The sequence below is a fragment of the Phallusia mammillata genome, chromosome 2, assembly GCF_965637545.1.
Source record: "Phallusia mammillata chromosome 2, kaPhaMamm4.hap1.1, whole genome shotgun sequence".
Classification (NCBI taxonomy): domain Eukaryota; kingdom Metazoa; phylum Chordata; class Ascidiacea; order Phlebobranchia; family Ascidiidae; genus Phallusia; species Phallusia mammillata.
In genome coordinates, this window is record NC_137253.1 from 27,264,460 (window position 1) to 27,279,725 (window position 15,266).

The 15,266-nt window shown below is 39.7% G+C and overlaps 1 protein-coding gene across 1 annotated transcript; it reads left to right on the plus strand.

Annotated features, from left to right (window-relative positions):
* Positions 1–1,517: 1,517 nt before the first annotated feature.
* LOC145213219 (hydroxylysine kinase-like) lies at positions 1,518–4,357 on the plus strand. The gene is made up of 5 exons (XM_080081452.1): positions 1,518–1,727; positions 1,812–1,916; positions 2,020–2,216; positions 2,737–2,914; positions 3,554–4,357. Exons 1-5 carry the CDS (start codon positions 1,550–1,552, stop codon positions 4,012–4,014), a joined length of 1,119 nt encoding a protein of 372 aa, XP_079937578.1. The 5' UTR covers positions 1,518–1,549; the 3' UTR covers positions 4,015–4,357.
* The last annotated feature ends 10,909 nt before the right edge of the window (positions 4,358–15,266 follow it).

Consider the following 15,266-nt stretch of genomic DNA (forward strand, 5'->3'; position numbering starts at 1 on the left):
TCAGAATTAAACAGTTAAGCAAGCTAGGCTTGTACGCAAATAGTCAGTAATGGACCTGTATCGGATTTTGGACCTCAAACTTACACTTTTATTTGCATAGTGACGTATTTTAATAGTCCCTGTCAAATTACCTTGTCTTTTTTTCTATACAAAGCTTGACCGGTTACTAATGGAACAAAACTAGTTTTGCCAAATACTGCACCGGTCATATACTGGCTTAAGGCTATTATAATATCGTTCCTTTGCTTGTTACCGAGAAGCAACGTCTCAAACCTCAACGTCAACGCCGCCAACGTCAACGTTTCTAAAATCAACTAAAATATAATTGCGGACCACGTTAACATTGTGAACTGAACGCTATGCAAGTCAAGCGTTTTTTAAACTTAAACCGGTGCATAGTACAGTACATAGAATATTAGATCACAGTATTTGTGTTGTGTGCTCAAACCGCATGTGGCGCCGTTGTGCGACATGTTCTGTCGAAATAAAGACTTGGGAACTTAACTGTAGTGCTCGGCGTCGTATAGGTTTAGTTAACCAGCAATTTGTTTGTTTATTCAAGGAGTCAGATTCGGAGTGTTTTCGGAATTGTCTACCCTAAGGGTCGTTACCTTTTTAATAGGTTTTGTTTTACAGTCGCTATTTTAAGCAACTTCAGCCCCCATTGGTGTAGCTAGCTATGAATCATTATTTATATGTAACATTCATTGCAATAAGTTAGTTTGCGATGAAATGACTTTAACCGACTGAAGAGCTGAATTAGTAAAGCATGGGTCAATACTCAGTTAAGCAAACTTAAACTGTACGCAAATATTCAGTAACGAAGCCGTGTTGTTTATAGAAATCGCCAAACAAAGGGGCAAAACTGTAATTTTAGCAGCGTAACGTAATTTTTTTCATACGTGACTAAAAGTGGTCAAACTTTAGGAAAACACGACTGTAGGAAACCTAATATGGCCTTAGATTTTTGTACCGTAGGTGTTGGTAGTGATGCGTATCCACAACAAATACACCGGATCAGCTTAGTTTTAGTTCGGTCGAAACCGAATATTCAGCAGTTTTGGCGAACAAATTAGGCCGAATAGTTGTGTTTCATTATCATTTTATATCTGTGGGGTTTTGAGTTGCCTCGGCCATGATTGTCAAATAATTACTGACTTTTTGTCTGGAGTGGTAAATACGATAATGTTTTACAAATGATAATGATTCACGCGATTTTTGTTAAGACATGGTTTGAAAGAGTATGTGGTACCTTATTAAGCAGAAAGGACATGTTTTAGGCTTGAAATAAGGTATCACACACTCTTTTTTGTTTGTAAAAGATTCAGTTTCAGCCGAACTGCAACTAATTGTTTGACCCAAACCGAATCTTCCTGACGAAAATGGATGATTTGGCCGTATAAATTTAGCGAACCGAATATTTGTTACTCCCTAGCTCTAACCTTGTGTGGCAGGGATACGATTTCTACAGACTATTTTAGGACTTACATCTTTCTACAGGAACGGCCATGACATTCAACACTAAGCAAGTTTAAAGCAAAAAAATACAATGGCCGTACCAAGAGTAACGTTAAAAATTGTACAAAAAGTAGCAAGCTCTTCGTATAATTTGCAAGTGGCGAAAATAAAAGAATACCCAGGTTACATGGACAAGAATGTATGGATTAAAAGCCAAAACGACGAGGAGTTTCTTCTCAAATTCAAACTTGCATTCGACGTTGAAGTTGGTAATATGACTCCGAACATGTCAGTTGCGTGGTAGAATCTTTTTTCATCCAGTTTTTAATTATTTTTCAACTCTTTTGTTGTAGAGGACATGCTGACCTCAGTGATGGAGCATCTACATCAAGGCGGTTTTCGAGTTCCGTATCCAATCCGCACGCAAAGCGGAGAAACTCACCAAACACTTGAAATGGGTACAAACTAAAAAAAAATGTGAACAACATGTTTCAATGAGTAGATATAATTACAATTTTATCCAAAACTTTCGGGCGGTAGTGTGTAATTTATTGTCTACAGACTGTGAAGATGGCACAACGTCGACGTTTCCGTTTGTACTGTTGAAGTATATTCCTGGAAATACCATTTTTCAGTCACATTGCACGGCGGAAGAATTGTTAACCGTATCTCGGAATGTGGGAGTGTACGGAGGAATGCTACAACAACGGCTTTTGGTAGGATTCAAAGAATGTCAAGCGTTATGGGTCTTGAGCAAGGTTTGAACAAGCAGACGTGGTGGTGTTAAACGGTCTACTAAGCAGGTTTTCTGCGCACAATCCTTGTAGATGCAGAATGCTAAAAGCAGTCATGCAATTTATCGCCGTAAAAAAAACGCTGTTTAAAATGTGTTTGATTTCAACTGTTGATCTGAGAAGTTTGCCAAGCCTATAGTTCAAGCCTGATACTTTGGTCATAAGAACAGATTTGTATAAGCGGGTCCGAACCCTAAAGTACATGCCGGAGTATTTAAAAACCTGATTTTAATGTTAACCAAATAAATCAATTTATGTAATTTGCCTGTAAAGAAAAAAGACCTACAGGTTATTCGGCTTGAAGAAACAAATCAGACACGCCATTTGTGAACACCCGTGTAAAAAGGAAAAATACACACGATACTTGTGTAGCAAAGTTGGTAATAAAGACCCGTTTCTGACCAGTTTTATTTAAAACCCTATAAGACTGACCAAAACCCAAAATGACCTGAAATGCGTGACCCGATGTACAATTCTGCTTCAGACGTGTCCTGGCAAACGCGCACAGCTCAAGGAATTGGCGGTCTGGTACCCGGAGAACTTTCCTGACCTCCGAGAAACGCTGTGTTTCGTCGATGATTTGCAACTTCGATCCATTATCGCGAAATTCATTGACCAATTTGAATTCCAGGTTACTCCAAAACTTGCCAAACTGCGTAAAGGTAAGTTTACGATTTGAAACCGATGAGCGATACCGGAAGGGAGTTGTAAGTGGCTCCGAAGTTCGAGCTCGGACCCGACCCGAACACGAAACTGTAAGTCCAAAACCCGGCCTAAACCCAGAGTTTTAAAAGCTCGTTTATAGGCCCTAAAGTTTGATTTACAGGCCTATTACAAAAAGACATGCATTTTTGTTGAGTTAGATTTATTTTGCTTGGTGAACGACCACATAGCGACACAATTGCACTGAAACAATCACCAAGCCGGAAATAGCCACGCAACGGTAAAAATAGCTGCGCAACGTTGGGACGTTAGTGACACCAGTCGAGGGGGCCCTGGAATCATAATTGACAATAATAGACAACAGTTTAAACAAAACTTTTTAGTACTGTAAGGCATTAGGTTAAGTCCAGCAACTAGCAACTAAGCTAGGTAATTTATATTTAAAAAAATCGCGGACACAGAATGCGAAGTCAGGTCTACATCAAACCCGCTTGTTAAAATAAAAACTAAGCCCGAACCCGAAATCCGGGCCGGCTTACTTGCTGGAAACCTTGCGTCTCACAGATGAAAAATCGTTAAACTGTGTAGCTATTTTCTGTACGAAGCGAAATAAACTTAAGTAAATCCCATTTTTACAGCCCACGTCCACGGAGACTACAGTGACACCAATATTCTTTTGCTTGATCGCACAACAGCCACTACAAGTCATCTTAGTGAGGAACAGCTTCTTTCTGATCTGGGAGTTATTGACTTTGGAGATGCCCGCCACGGATATATTGTATTCGATATGGCTGTCGGTATAGCCTATATGATGACGCAAGCGGTTTCTTCCAACGCATGTCCACTTGGTGTCGCGAAGGAGGCGTTGATAGGCTATTTACAAGCCTTTCCTCTAACGGATGATGAGCTTGATGTGTTGTTTATGGGAATAGTTGCCCGTTTGGCGACTTCGTACGTCAAGGGAAGAGAACTTATAGCCACAAATAGTGAGTGTGACCTGAACTATGTAAGTGGCCAGTCGTCGAAATGTCCGAAAGTGATTGAACTAATGAACAATATAGGAAGGGTGGATTTTGTGAAAACTATGCTCTCCTCGTAACGGATATAGCACAACTGTTACTACATGTCTTGTGCCGGTGTTTTACTGAGATGAAGATGCTTTAGTTAGTACGTTTTACGGTGTTTGATTTGTGTCAAATAAGGAAAGCCTGGTATCGACTCACTTATTTTCTTCTGCAAAAACAAAGAAACTTCATACGATTGAAACAAACACGCGGGATTTACGACAGAAACCATGCCGCAAAAATGTGGCCACACTCGAGTAAGAACCTCACTATGCATCAACAGCAGGATAAGTTCCGTATATATCTTATCATACGTTATTCTCATTACTGCCACCTTCTGGACAATGGCAGCGCTAAAAGTTTTTTAATAAAATTCCACAACCCATAATTTAAACTGCAGTAAATAGTTAACTCATATTATACAAATGTTATATTCATGTTTGTTTTGCTATTTGTACCAACCCCACATCATTGCGTCAGCAGTATTGCAATTAAACATAAACATTTATCTTTAAATTGGTTACCAAGAAGAAGATGTAAACTGTCTCAACCGGAACTAATGCGTTTTTCATTCATCGATGTGTTGTATTTTATTAGTAGAAGGGATGCAATAGTTGTTGGAGACAGCCTGTTTTGAGATATATAGCAAGTTAATTTTGTTTGTTCAGGAAACATGTAAGGATTGCTAAAGAAGATTTTCATACAAGTATTTTGTGTGTCCAGTATACTTTGTGTTACCTATGGGCTGACTTTAAATTGTTATTATTTATTGAGTATCTGTTTTTGCGCATTGTTGTTTCAAAAACTAATAATAGAGGCATATATTTACATGTTTAAGTCCAAAAAGAGACTTTCCAAATACCGTCTCCTAAAAACCTGCGATCAAAATCTGCAGGGTTTTAGGTATAAGACAATTGGCTTGATAATTAAACGTTGTGCAGAGATAGCTAACTGTGCCTGATGTCATCAACAACGCCACCCCCGCCACCGCCGCCGCCGCCACCGCCACCAACGGCACCGACAGGGCCGACGCCGCCACCACCGCCGTCGGTCCCACCCGCCTTACCGCCACAGTCGCCTCCATCGCCGCCGCCGCCGCCGCCGCCGCCACAACCTCCAGATCCAGAGCAACCACCGCCACCGTCTACACCACAATAAAACAGAGGAAATCGGACCATTTTTTGAGAACGGTGGCAATTGGACCATTGGCACAACATACAAGCGTAAAGTCTACAGAAATGGTCCCCCAAGCCACCTGTGCATATTTACAGATAAATATTCAACGTAGCCTATGCTTATTCTATTGTGTAGCGTTTAATAATTGTTTTCTACCTACTTACTATTACTTTTGAACCTAGTAACAGTACCAATTGTGTTTAAACAGTATTATCTAAACGATGTAATCCGTAGATGTTTCAAAGTACACATATATGCATATAGCACATATTGGCCACTGCTGGGATCAGTTCAAAACCATCACGGGACAGCCATGCATAAATCATAGCACGCCACGCCTATGAAAGGCCAAGTCAAGTCGGTCTCATAAACCAGTGGTTCTCAAACTTTTTTTTGTTGCGACGCCTCTGGAATAGTTTTCTGGTCTCGCGACGCACCAGCAAAAAAAAGTTAATGAGAAAACTTATTATTAAAGTTGTGTTTATCGATACAACAAAAAGCCACGAAACGGAACTATTCTGCGACGCCCTTGGAAAATTGAAACGACGCACCAGCGTCGCGACGCACAGTTTGAGAACTACTGTGATAAACGACAAGGCACAGACTAATAAACTTTAGTGATATTCTGTGGTGGGATTCGAATTTACGACAGGAACAAACACTCCACCAACGGGGAGAAAGTTGATATCAGCGAAGAGTTGGATGAACTGTTAGGAGGGTTTAAGCCTCGGTGATGGTGGACATCACAAAAATTCATAAGTGATCGTTCAACGGCCCACCAACAGAATTGCACATGCTAAAATAATTTTGTAGAATTATAACCCATACCTAAATGTCAGCCGACAAAAAAATGTTACAACGCATAACCGGGGTGGAAAGACTAAACAAACACATCTGTCGCTTAATCGTTACAAGGGAACCGGTTTACGGGTCACAATACCCACCACAGTAAAAAAAGACGTAACGTTTTTGCACTGTAGCCTTTCATCTTTTTTCTGGCGGCATAAACTCAACTCTTCTCATTTTAGTGCCCTCAAACGGGATAATATTTGGGTATTCGTAATAAAAAAGATTTTTATGAGCGACATGAAAACCAGTTTGGATGCGAGCAACAAAAGTTTGTGGCCATCATGTTACATAGGCTGATTCTTGTAGTCTGCTATGACATTACACTTACGACTGTTTTAAGATTTACATCTTCCTGCAGGAACCGCCCGGACATTCAACACTAAGCAAGTCTAAGGCAAAAAACAGAATGTCCGTACCAAGAATAACGTTAAAACTTGTACAAAAAGTAGCAAGCTCTTCGTATAATTTGCAAGTGGCGAAAATAAAAGAATACCCAGGTTACAGGGACAAGAATGTATGGATTATAAGTCAAAACAACGAGGAGTTTCTTTCCAAATTCAAACTTGCTTTCAACGTTGTAGTTGGTAATATGACTCCGAACATGTAGAATCTTCTTTCATCCAGTTTCTGATTATTTTTTAACTCTTTTGTTGTAGAGGACATGCTGACCTCAGTGATGGAACATCTACATGATGGCGGTTTTCAAGTTCCATATCCAATCCGCACGCTAACCGGAGAAACTTACCAAACACTTCAAATGGGTACAAACTGAAATAATAAAAAAACTTTAAACAATGTTTTAAAGCAACCTTTTTTGCACTGCGGACCGTTTATAAAACTAAAATTTTATCGCGGACCGGTCTTCAAAAAACTACAAATATTTAGGAATAAAAACGCTTAAATTAGTTTATCATCCCCGGGATATATGGGCAAAATGTTTCATAGCATTTAACCTGAAAAGTTATACGCCCCGGTAACGAACCCCTCGCGGACCGGTACCGGGCCGCGGAACGGCGGTTGCCGACCACTGTTTTAAAGAGTAGATATAATTGCATTTATTTTAAAAACTTTCGGGCGGTAATGTTTAATTTATTGTCTACAGACTGTGAAGATGGCACAACGTCGACGTTTCCGTTTGTACTGTTGAAGTATATTCCTGGAAACACCATTTTTCAGTCACATTGCACGGCGGAAGAATTGTTAACCGTATCTCGGAATGTGGGAGTGTACGAAGGAATGCTACAACAACGGCTTTTGGTAAGATCAAATCAATGCCAAGCGTTATGGGTCTTGAGCAAGGTTTGGCCAAGCAGACGTGACGGTTTTAAACGGTCTACTGAGCAGGTTTTCTGCACAATCCATGTAGATACAGAAAGCCAAAAACAGAAACCGCCGCAAATTGCGCTGTTTAGAAAGTGTTTGCTTTTAAATGTTGATCTGAGAAGTTTACCAAGCTTATAGTTCAAGGCCTGATACTTTGATCATGAGAACAATTTGTATGAGCAGGCCTAAACCGTAAAGTACATGCCCAAATTTAAAAACTTAAATTTAATTTTAACCAAATAAATCAATTTAGCAAATTGGCCTGAAAAGAATAAAGATCTACAGGTGATTCGCCTTGACGAAACAAATCAGACACGCCGTATGCGAACACTCGTAAAAAAGGAAAAATGATTCAACTAACCATGTTTTGTAATGATTTGGACCAAGTGTCTGATTGTTGTGCTTTTGGGTATCTGTTTTTGTACATTGCTATTTTGTTTAAAAAACTGATCTTAGAGGTACACTTTTACAGAGTAGGTCCAATTTGGAGACTTTCCCAAAAAACGGTTGCCTTAACCTGCAATCAAATTTCAAAGGGTATTAGGTATAAGACAATGAGCTTGAAAATTAAACGTTGTGCAGAGATAGGTAACTGTGTCTGATGTCTTTAACACCGCCACCGCCACCGCCACCGCCACCGCCACCGCCACCGCCATAGAACTAGAAAAAGAATTGAGTTACTAACGTAAAATTTTCAAAAACTTGTTTCCTAACCCCACCCCTCTTTAGCCGCTAAATAAATAATTCAGCTCTTTACGCCACCTATCGAAAATTAACTAAATGTGGGCCTACCGTGAGGTATGGTGTTAGTAGCTTTACCTCAAGCCTGGTTGATGGTGGACAGCGGAAAATTCATAAGTGAACGTTCAACGCTCCACCAACAGAACTGCACAGGCTAAAAATCCTTTTGCGGGATAATAATAATCAATACCTAAAAAGTCAGCCGACAACACAATGCTACAATGTAATAACAAGGGTGAAAGAATAAACACATCTGACGTGTAATGGTTACACGGGAACCGTTTTATAACACCCACCACAGTAAAAAAGCGTTTCGGGTTCTGGAGTAACGTTTTTGCACTATGGCTTTTGGTCTTTTCTCTAGCGAGATAAACTCAACTCTACCCGTTGGAGAGCCTTCAAACAAGATAATATTTAAGTGTTCGTAGTAAAAACGATTTTTATGAGCGACATGAAAACCAGTCTGGATACGATCAACAAAATTTTTGCAAACATAATAAAACTTTATTTGGTCTTTGAGGAGGTAGAACTGCCTTGGTCAGCAAAACTCAGCACACGCTGCAAAATATTTGAGCAGACATGAAACCATGATTACTTCGAAAAAGCATGACCGAAAACATTAAATATAAGAACTGCAACTAAAAATGATCCCGTGTCAGCAAATCAAAATCGTCAGGTCTCGTCACAAGCACACAGTGCAAAATCTTAAGATTTGTTGAGCAAGACATGAAACCATGATTACTTCGAAAAAGCATGACTGAAAACGTGAAATACAAGATTGGCCATCAAATGACCCCGGGTCAGCAAATCAAAAGCGACAGTGTCTGCAGAAGCTTGTGAAAAAAATGGTCAAATGATTGCAAGTCACTAGAACTAAGTTGCGAAAACGCATTTTTATTACCACTGAACTGTCTTCAAACAAAGAAGACTCGGTCTTTACGAAGCTTGTGACGTAGCTCTGCTTGGTTATATAATCCGTCCACCTTTAAAGCAGTGTGTCATTCCTCAGCTGCATTGCCGAAAAACTTATACGATGTCGATGTACGCCCAGGTTTTGTTTGGTGTCTTCTTAGCCCTTTTCGTTACAATTCATGCTACTCGCAGAATTAGCAAAAGTGAACGAGATGATTTGATGGTTTGTCGACCAGTGAACGTCCCTCACTTCAGAGGTGTGTATGTTTAAAATGTTAAATAAGAATAAGCATATGCACTAATAGCCCTATACATAGGGACAGAAACAGTCTTTTAAATGTGAATCTGTAATATACAACTTAAATTTCAAATTAAATGGTAGGCTACAAATTAACTGAAGCCTAACTGTTAATGTTGAGATAAACAAACGCTAGACTTTGTTTTCTTAAACATACCGATTGGAGTTCATGTCACGCCGGTGTACAACATAGAAAACTGTGCTGGGCAAAAATCATTCTAATTTTGACAGAAACAATTCTAAATCACTTGTCTGATTAATATAATTTCTAATATTGTTGTTACAAAAGCAACAACTGTCAATCTTTATCACACTTCATTTAAACTACCGCGGCGTGTAAATCATTAAATCAGTAATTCTCAAACTGTGTGATATTCGCGAAATCTTCGCAAAATAAAACTTAGTTTCTTAATGCGCCACAAGCTTGAGAAGTTTGAAAGCCGCTGCCCTGGAAAATATTAAGCCCGGGTAATATATTTTTGAGTAAAACCTGAAAGATATTAAGACTGCATGAGATGTAACGTACCACACCTTTTAAACACTTTTCGTCTACAGAAAAGTTCAACTGCTCTGGCATCGTTTACAAGGGACATTGCTATTGGTTACCAAAGAGATTTAGCTCTATCGTCAACGAAGGAAAGGCAGCTGCCTCACAAACTTGCTCTCTTTCTGGCGGAACATTGGTCGATATTGAATCGGAAGAAATGTACCACCTGATATACAAGTACATTCAGCGTACCTGGCTGTTGTACCTTGATCAACCGTCATACGATTTCGTCGATGTGTGGCTGGCATCAACTTACGACTTTGAGGTAAGTGTACTCTTACTTTAAGGCGTAAACCTGTAGTAGGCTACTTTGGCAGCAAGCCCAATGTATTTTACAAGCAATCTTGGTTGCACAACCTAAAGGGTGTAGATAAAGTGAGTGTGCAACTAGCGGCAACGTAAGGTGAAATGAGAACTATTATGTCTCCTCTGCTAAATTAGTTCAGAGCTGCGTAAGTGATCGTCCCAAACCTGAAAGTTCAAGTCCGGACCAAGCCCGTTTCGAAAATCCTGACCTAACATGTAGTTGCAGTTTAATCATTGCAAGGCAAACACATGTCAAATGATACCAATTTGTATCCAGATGTCAATTTAACTCCGCGTAAAAGTAACAAAACAACCTTTCTGCTGTTTATAGACTGAAACTGCCCACAGCTCAACCGGAGGAGATATTTATGTGCAATGGCATGGTGGTCACCCTACACCTAGAGGAAGCAACAATATGGCAATAGCAGTTTCAACTGGGCCTGGAAGATCTGCGCCCAGCATAGGCGCGTGGATAACTACATCTGATGTTGAACCAAGCTGCGTGACATTGTGTCGCCGTTAAATAAGCAAAACAAAGTTGTTTATAATTTCATGAGCATCAAATTAAAAAACAGTTCATTCAATTGACATTACAAAATCGACATTTGCTTTTAAAACTTACATTTTTCCATTATATGACCACACACCTGACAGACCGATTGGCATCCAGTATTCACATTTATCCTGATTATGTTTCAAAGTTTTAGACTCGAAAACCGTAAGTTGCCAAAATTTACGCCCTTCACAACAGTTACTGTGGCATTATCTAAGAAAATTAGCCAGTACCTATATACCGTCGCAATTGTATCATGTAACTTCGTATTCGTCACGAGACAATTAAACTACACAGAAATCAATGCCCTGAATCTTGATTTGCCGATATGAACAGAATGATCAACGGTCAAACTGGCGATCCTCTACTACGAAGCTGACATGTGCAGCACTTTGGGCAAGCAACGGTGCTAGTGATTCGGCGGGCTTGGCACAGAGCCTGTGTAGTTCTTGGTAGAGCGCCAGCCCAGGATAAGCTCCTGTCGTTTTTTGAAACCCAACGAATGCTTTATTCTTCTGGTTTCAGTCTTAGACTTGGTATGACACCTTCAATTTGGAGGGCTTGGCGAATATAAAGTTGATTTGTTTACGCATCAAGTTGTGAGAGGTGTGCAGATAAACTTGACTTTTTTATTTTTCTTTAAACGGAAAAAAATTGACAGGGTATTGTTCGAACATAAAAACCTGATTTTCTTCAAACTCAAGTCAAAGATTGTTAAAACTTGAAAGAAAAAAAGGCCGCACAATAGGGTAAAGATGAACATAAATTCATCACGGCACACCTGGCGTACTGTGATTTACAATCGGGTAAAGGGGCATTCTTTTCTGCAATAATACGAAAATATAAATGAAAACCTAATGTACTAAATGCTACTAAACTATTACAAAACACGGTAAAAATGCAAACACAGTGAATACAACACAATATTTCAAAATCAATCTTTTAAAAAAATGTGAAGCGAACTAAAAACGAAAGATTGTAAAACTAGAATGACGTTATCTACTTGATTATGACGCCATAAGCCGTATACTTTCGACGGATATCACAAATCGTTACGTAAAGCTACTGCAAACTCACTAAATATGACCACTTTTCATGTAAGAATAGGTACATGTCAGGGCAGCTACCATATTAGGGCAATAATAAGGCAAGAGAATACCCAGGTTACACGGACAAGAATGTATGGATTAAAAGTCAAAACAACGAAGAGTTTCTTCTCAAATTCAAACTTGCTTTCAACGTTGAAGTTGGTAATATCCCAACATGTCAGTTGCGTGGTAGAATCTTCTTTAATCCAGTTTCTATATATACGTATATCTCATATATACGTATAAATACATGTACTATATGTACTTCATGTATCGCAACGTATTTCCTGCTCGTATCAATATTATTATTTTTGCTCTATACTGCCAGCTCGCGGCGTTTTCTTTTCGTTCTTTTCGTTTCGCAGGGGTTACACGTTTTTATGTTTCGGTGTATGTTTTTCCTTTTTTAGGAAAGAGACGGCATTACCTACCGTTTAGGAAAAATGTAAGGAGTGCTACAGAAGATTTTCATACAAGTATTTGTGTGTCAATTATATTTTGTGTTAACTATGGGCTGACTTTGATTTCGTTATTATTTATTAGGTATCTGTTTTTGCGCATTGCTGTTTTAAAAACTAACCTTGGAGGAGCATTTTCACAGGTTAGGTCCAATTAGGAGACTTACCAAAACCGGTTCTCTAAAAACCTGCAATCAAAATCTACAGAGTATTAGGTGTAAGACAATTAGCTTGTTAACAAAACGCTGTACAAAGATGGGTAACTGTGCCTGATGTCATCAACACCGCCGACGCCACCACCACCACCGCCGCCGTCGCCGTCGCCAACAATGGCACCGACAGGGCCGACGCCGCCACCACCACCGCCGGTTCCACCCGCCTTACCGCCACAGTCGCCTCCATCGCCGACGCCGCCACCACCTCCAGATCCAGAGCAACCACCGCCTCATCCTCCTCCACAATAAAAAACAGAGGAAATCGGACCATTTTTGGAGATAGGTGGCAATTGGACCATTGGCACAAAATGCAAGCATAAAGTCTACAGAAATGGTCCCCCATGTCCTGTGCGCTTATTTACAGTTTGATGTGTTCTTTATAAGAATACTTCTCTGTTCTGTTTTATAGCGTTCAGTGTTTGCATTTTAACTGCTTGATGTTATATTCGCATCAACTAACAGTACCAATTGTATTTAAACAGTATTATGTAAATGATATATTTCGAAGATGTTTCTAAGAAGACATATATGCAAATAGCACACAGGCACAGTATTGGGTACTGCTGGGATCAGTGCAAAAGCATCACGGGACACCTATAGTACAAATCATAACACGCCACGCCTATGAAAGGCCAAAACAAGCAGGCCTCATAAACGACAAGGCACAGACTAGTAAAATTTAGTGATAGTCTGTGGTGGGATTCGAATTTACGACATGAACAAACACCAACGGGGAGAAAGTTGACACCAGTGAAGAGTTGCATGAACTCTTTTTTTGCAGGAAAAGTTACTAGCAGCATACCTCACGGTAGACCCTCATTTAGCTAATTTTCGAAAAGTGGCGCAAAGAGCAATTTTCACATTTAAAACGTTTTATCTCTAAAATGCTCACGGTTAGGGCTATTAGCGTCTGGGTAAGGTATTAGCATTTAAAATTCAATCAAACAATTAAAAGAACTTAGTACTGAAGCGAAATTTTTTAAAATCTGGTTTCCTAACCCAACCCTTCGTTAGCCGCTGAAAAAAATAATTCAGCTCTTTACGCCACCTATCGAAAATTAACCAAATGTGGGTCTACCGTAAGGAATGGTGTTAGTAGCTCTACCTTAAGCCTCGGTGATAGTGGACATCGGAAAATTCGTAAGTGAACGTTCAACGCTCCACCAACAGAACTGCACAGTTGCAGGATAATAACCCACACCTAAAAAGTCAGCTGACAACAAAATGCTACAATGTAAAAACAGCGGTGGAAAGAATAAACAAATACATCTGTCGAATAATGGACAAGGGAACCGTTTTATAAAACCCACCTCAGTAAAAAAACGTTTCGGGGTCTGATGCAACGTTTTTGCACGTTAGCCTTTGATCTTTTTTCTAGCGAGATAAACTCAACTTTACTCGTTTAAGTGCCCTCAAACGGGATAATATTTGAGTATTCGTAATAGAAACGATTTTTATGAGCGACATGAAAACTAGTTTGGATGCGAACAACAAAATTTGGCAAACACAATAAAACTTATTTGATGGTCACCCCATGATTAAACCATGATTGCTTCGAAAAAGCATGACCGAAAACAACAAATATAAGATTTGCAACTTAAAATGACCCCGTGTCAGCAAATCGAAATCTACAGATCTCGTCACAAGCACACGTTGCAAAAATCGTTGAGCAAGACATGAAAACATGATTACTTCGAAAAAGCATAACCGAAAACATGAAACACAAGATTGGCAACCTATTGACCGCCGTGACAGCATATAAAAAGCGACAGTGTCAGCATCACCTTGTGAAAAACTGGTCAAATGAGTGCAAGTCAATAGGACTAAGTTGCGAAATCGCAATTTTATTACCACTAAACTGTGTTCAAACAAGGACGACTCAAACTTTACGAAGCTTGTGACGTAGCTCTGCTTGCTTATTTTATACGTCCACCTTTCAGGCAGTGTGGCATTTCCATTGCTGCATTGCCGGAAAACTTACACGATGTCGATGTTCGCACAGGTTTTGTTTGGTGTCTTCTTAGCCCTATTTGTTTCAATTCATGCTAATCGCAGATTTAGCAAAAGTGAACGAGATGATTTGATGGTTTGTCGACCAGTGAACGCCCCTCACTTCAGAGGTATGTATGTTTAAAATGTAAAAATAAGAATAAGCAAAGGAAGGGACAGAAACAGTCTTTTAAATGTGAATCTTTAATATTTTACTGAATTTGTAATTAAATGGTAGGCTACAAATCAACTGAAGCCTAACTGTCGATGTTAAGATACATAAATGCTAGACTTTGTTTTCTTAAACATACTGGTTGGAGTTCATGTCACGCCGGAATACAACATAGAAAAGTGTGCTGGGCAAAAATCACCTTAAACTGGATAAAATTTACTCAAATCACTTGCACGATTAATATGATGATATTGTTGTTACAATACAAACAAATGTTAACGTTTATTACACTTCATTTAAACTGTCGCGCCGTGTAAATATGCCGCGAAGTCTTCGCTACAGGCCCCACAAGAGGGGGTGCAGCCGGTGCGACGTACCGGCGCCCATGAGAGTCCAGGGGGCCAGATTCCCGTCTGGCGCTCGTGGAGAAAGGAGTCATGAGCAAGCAGCCTAGTTATGCGCAAGCGGCAACTGAGAGTGCAAAGAGTGCACTAAAAAGGCCTAATTGTTTGAGTTTCAAGGCCTCTAGACAGCTGAAAAGAGATGAGTTATGGAATTTAATGAAAGAAATAAATTTTTCGCTTACAAAAATTGTTGGAATAGCGGAAATGAAGGGGACCCTTGTGGATGTTACATGTACAACAAGGGAAAATGTTGTAG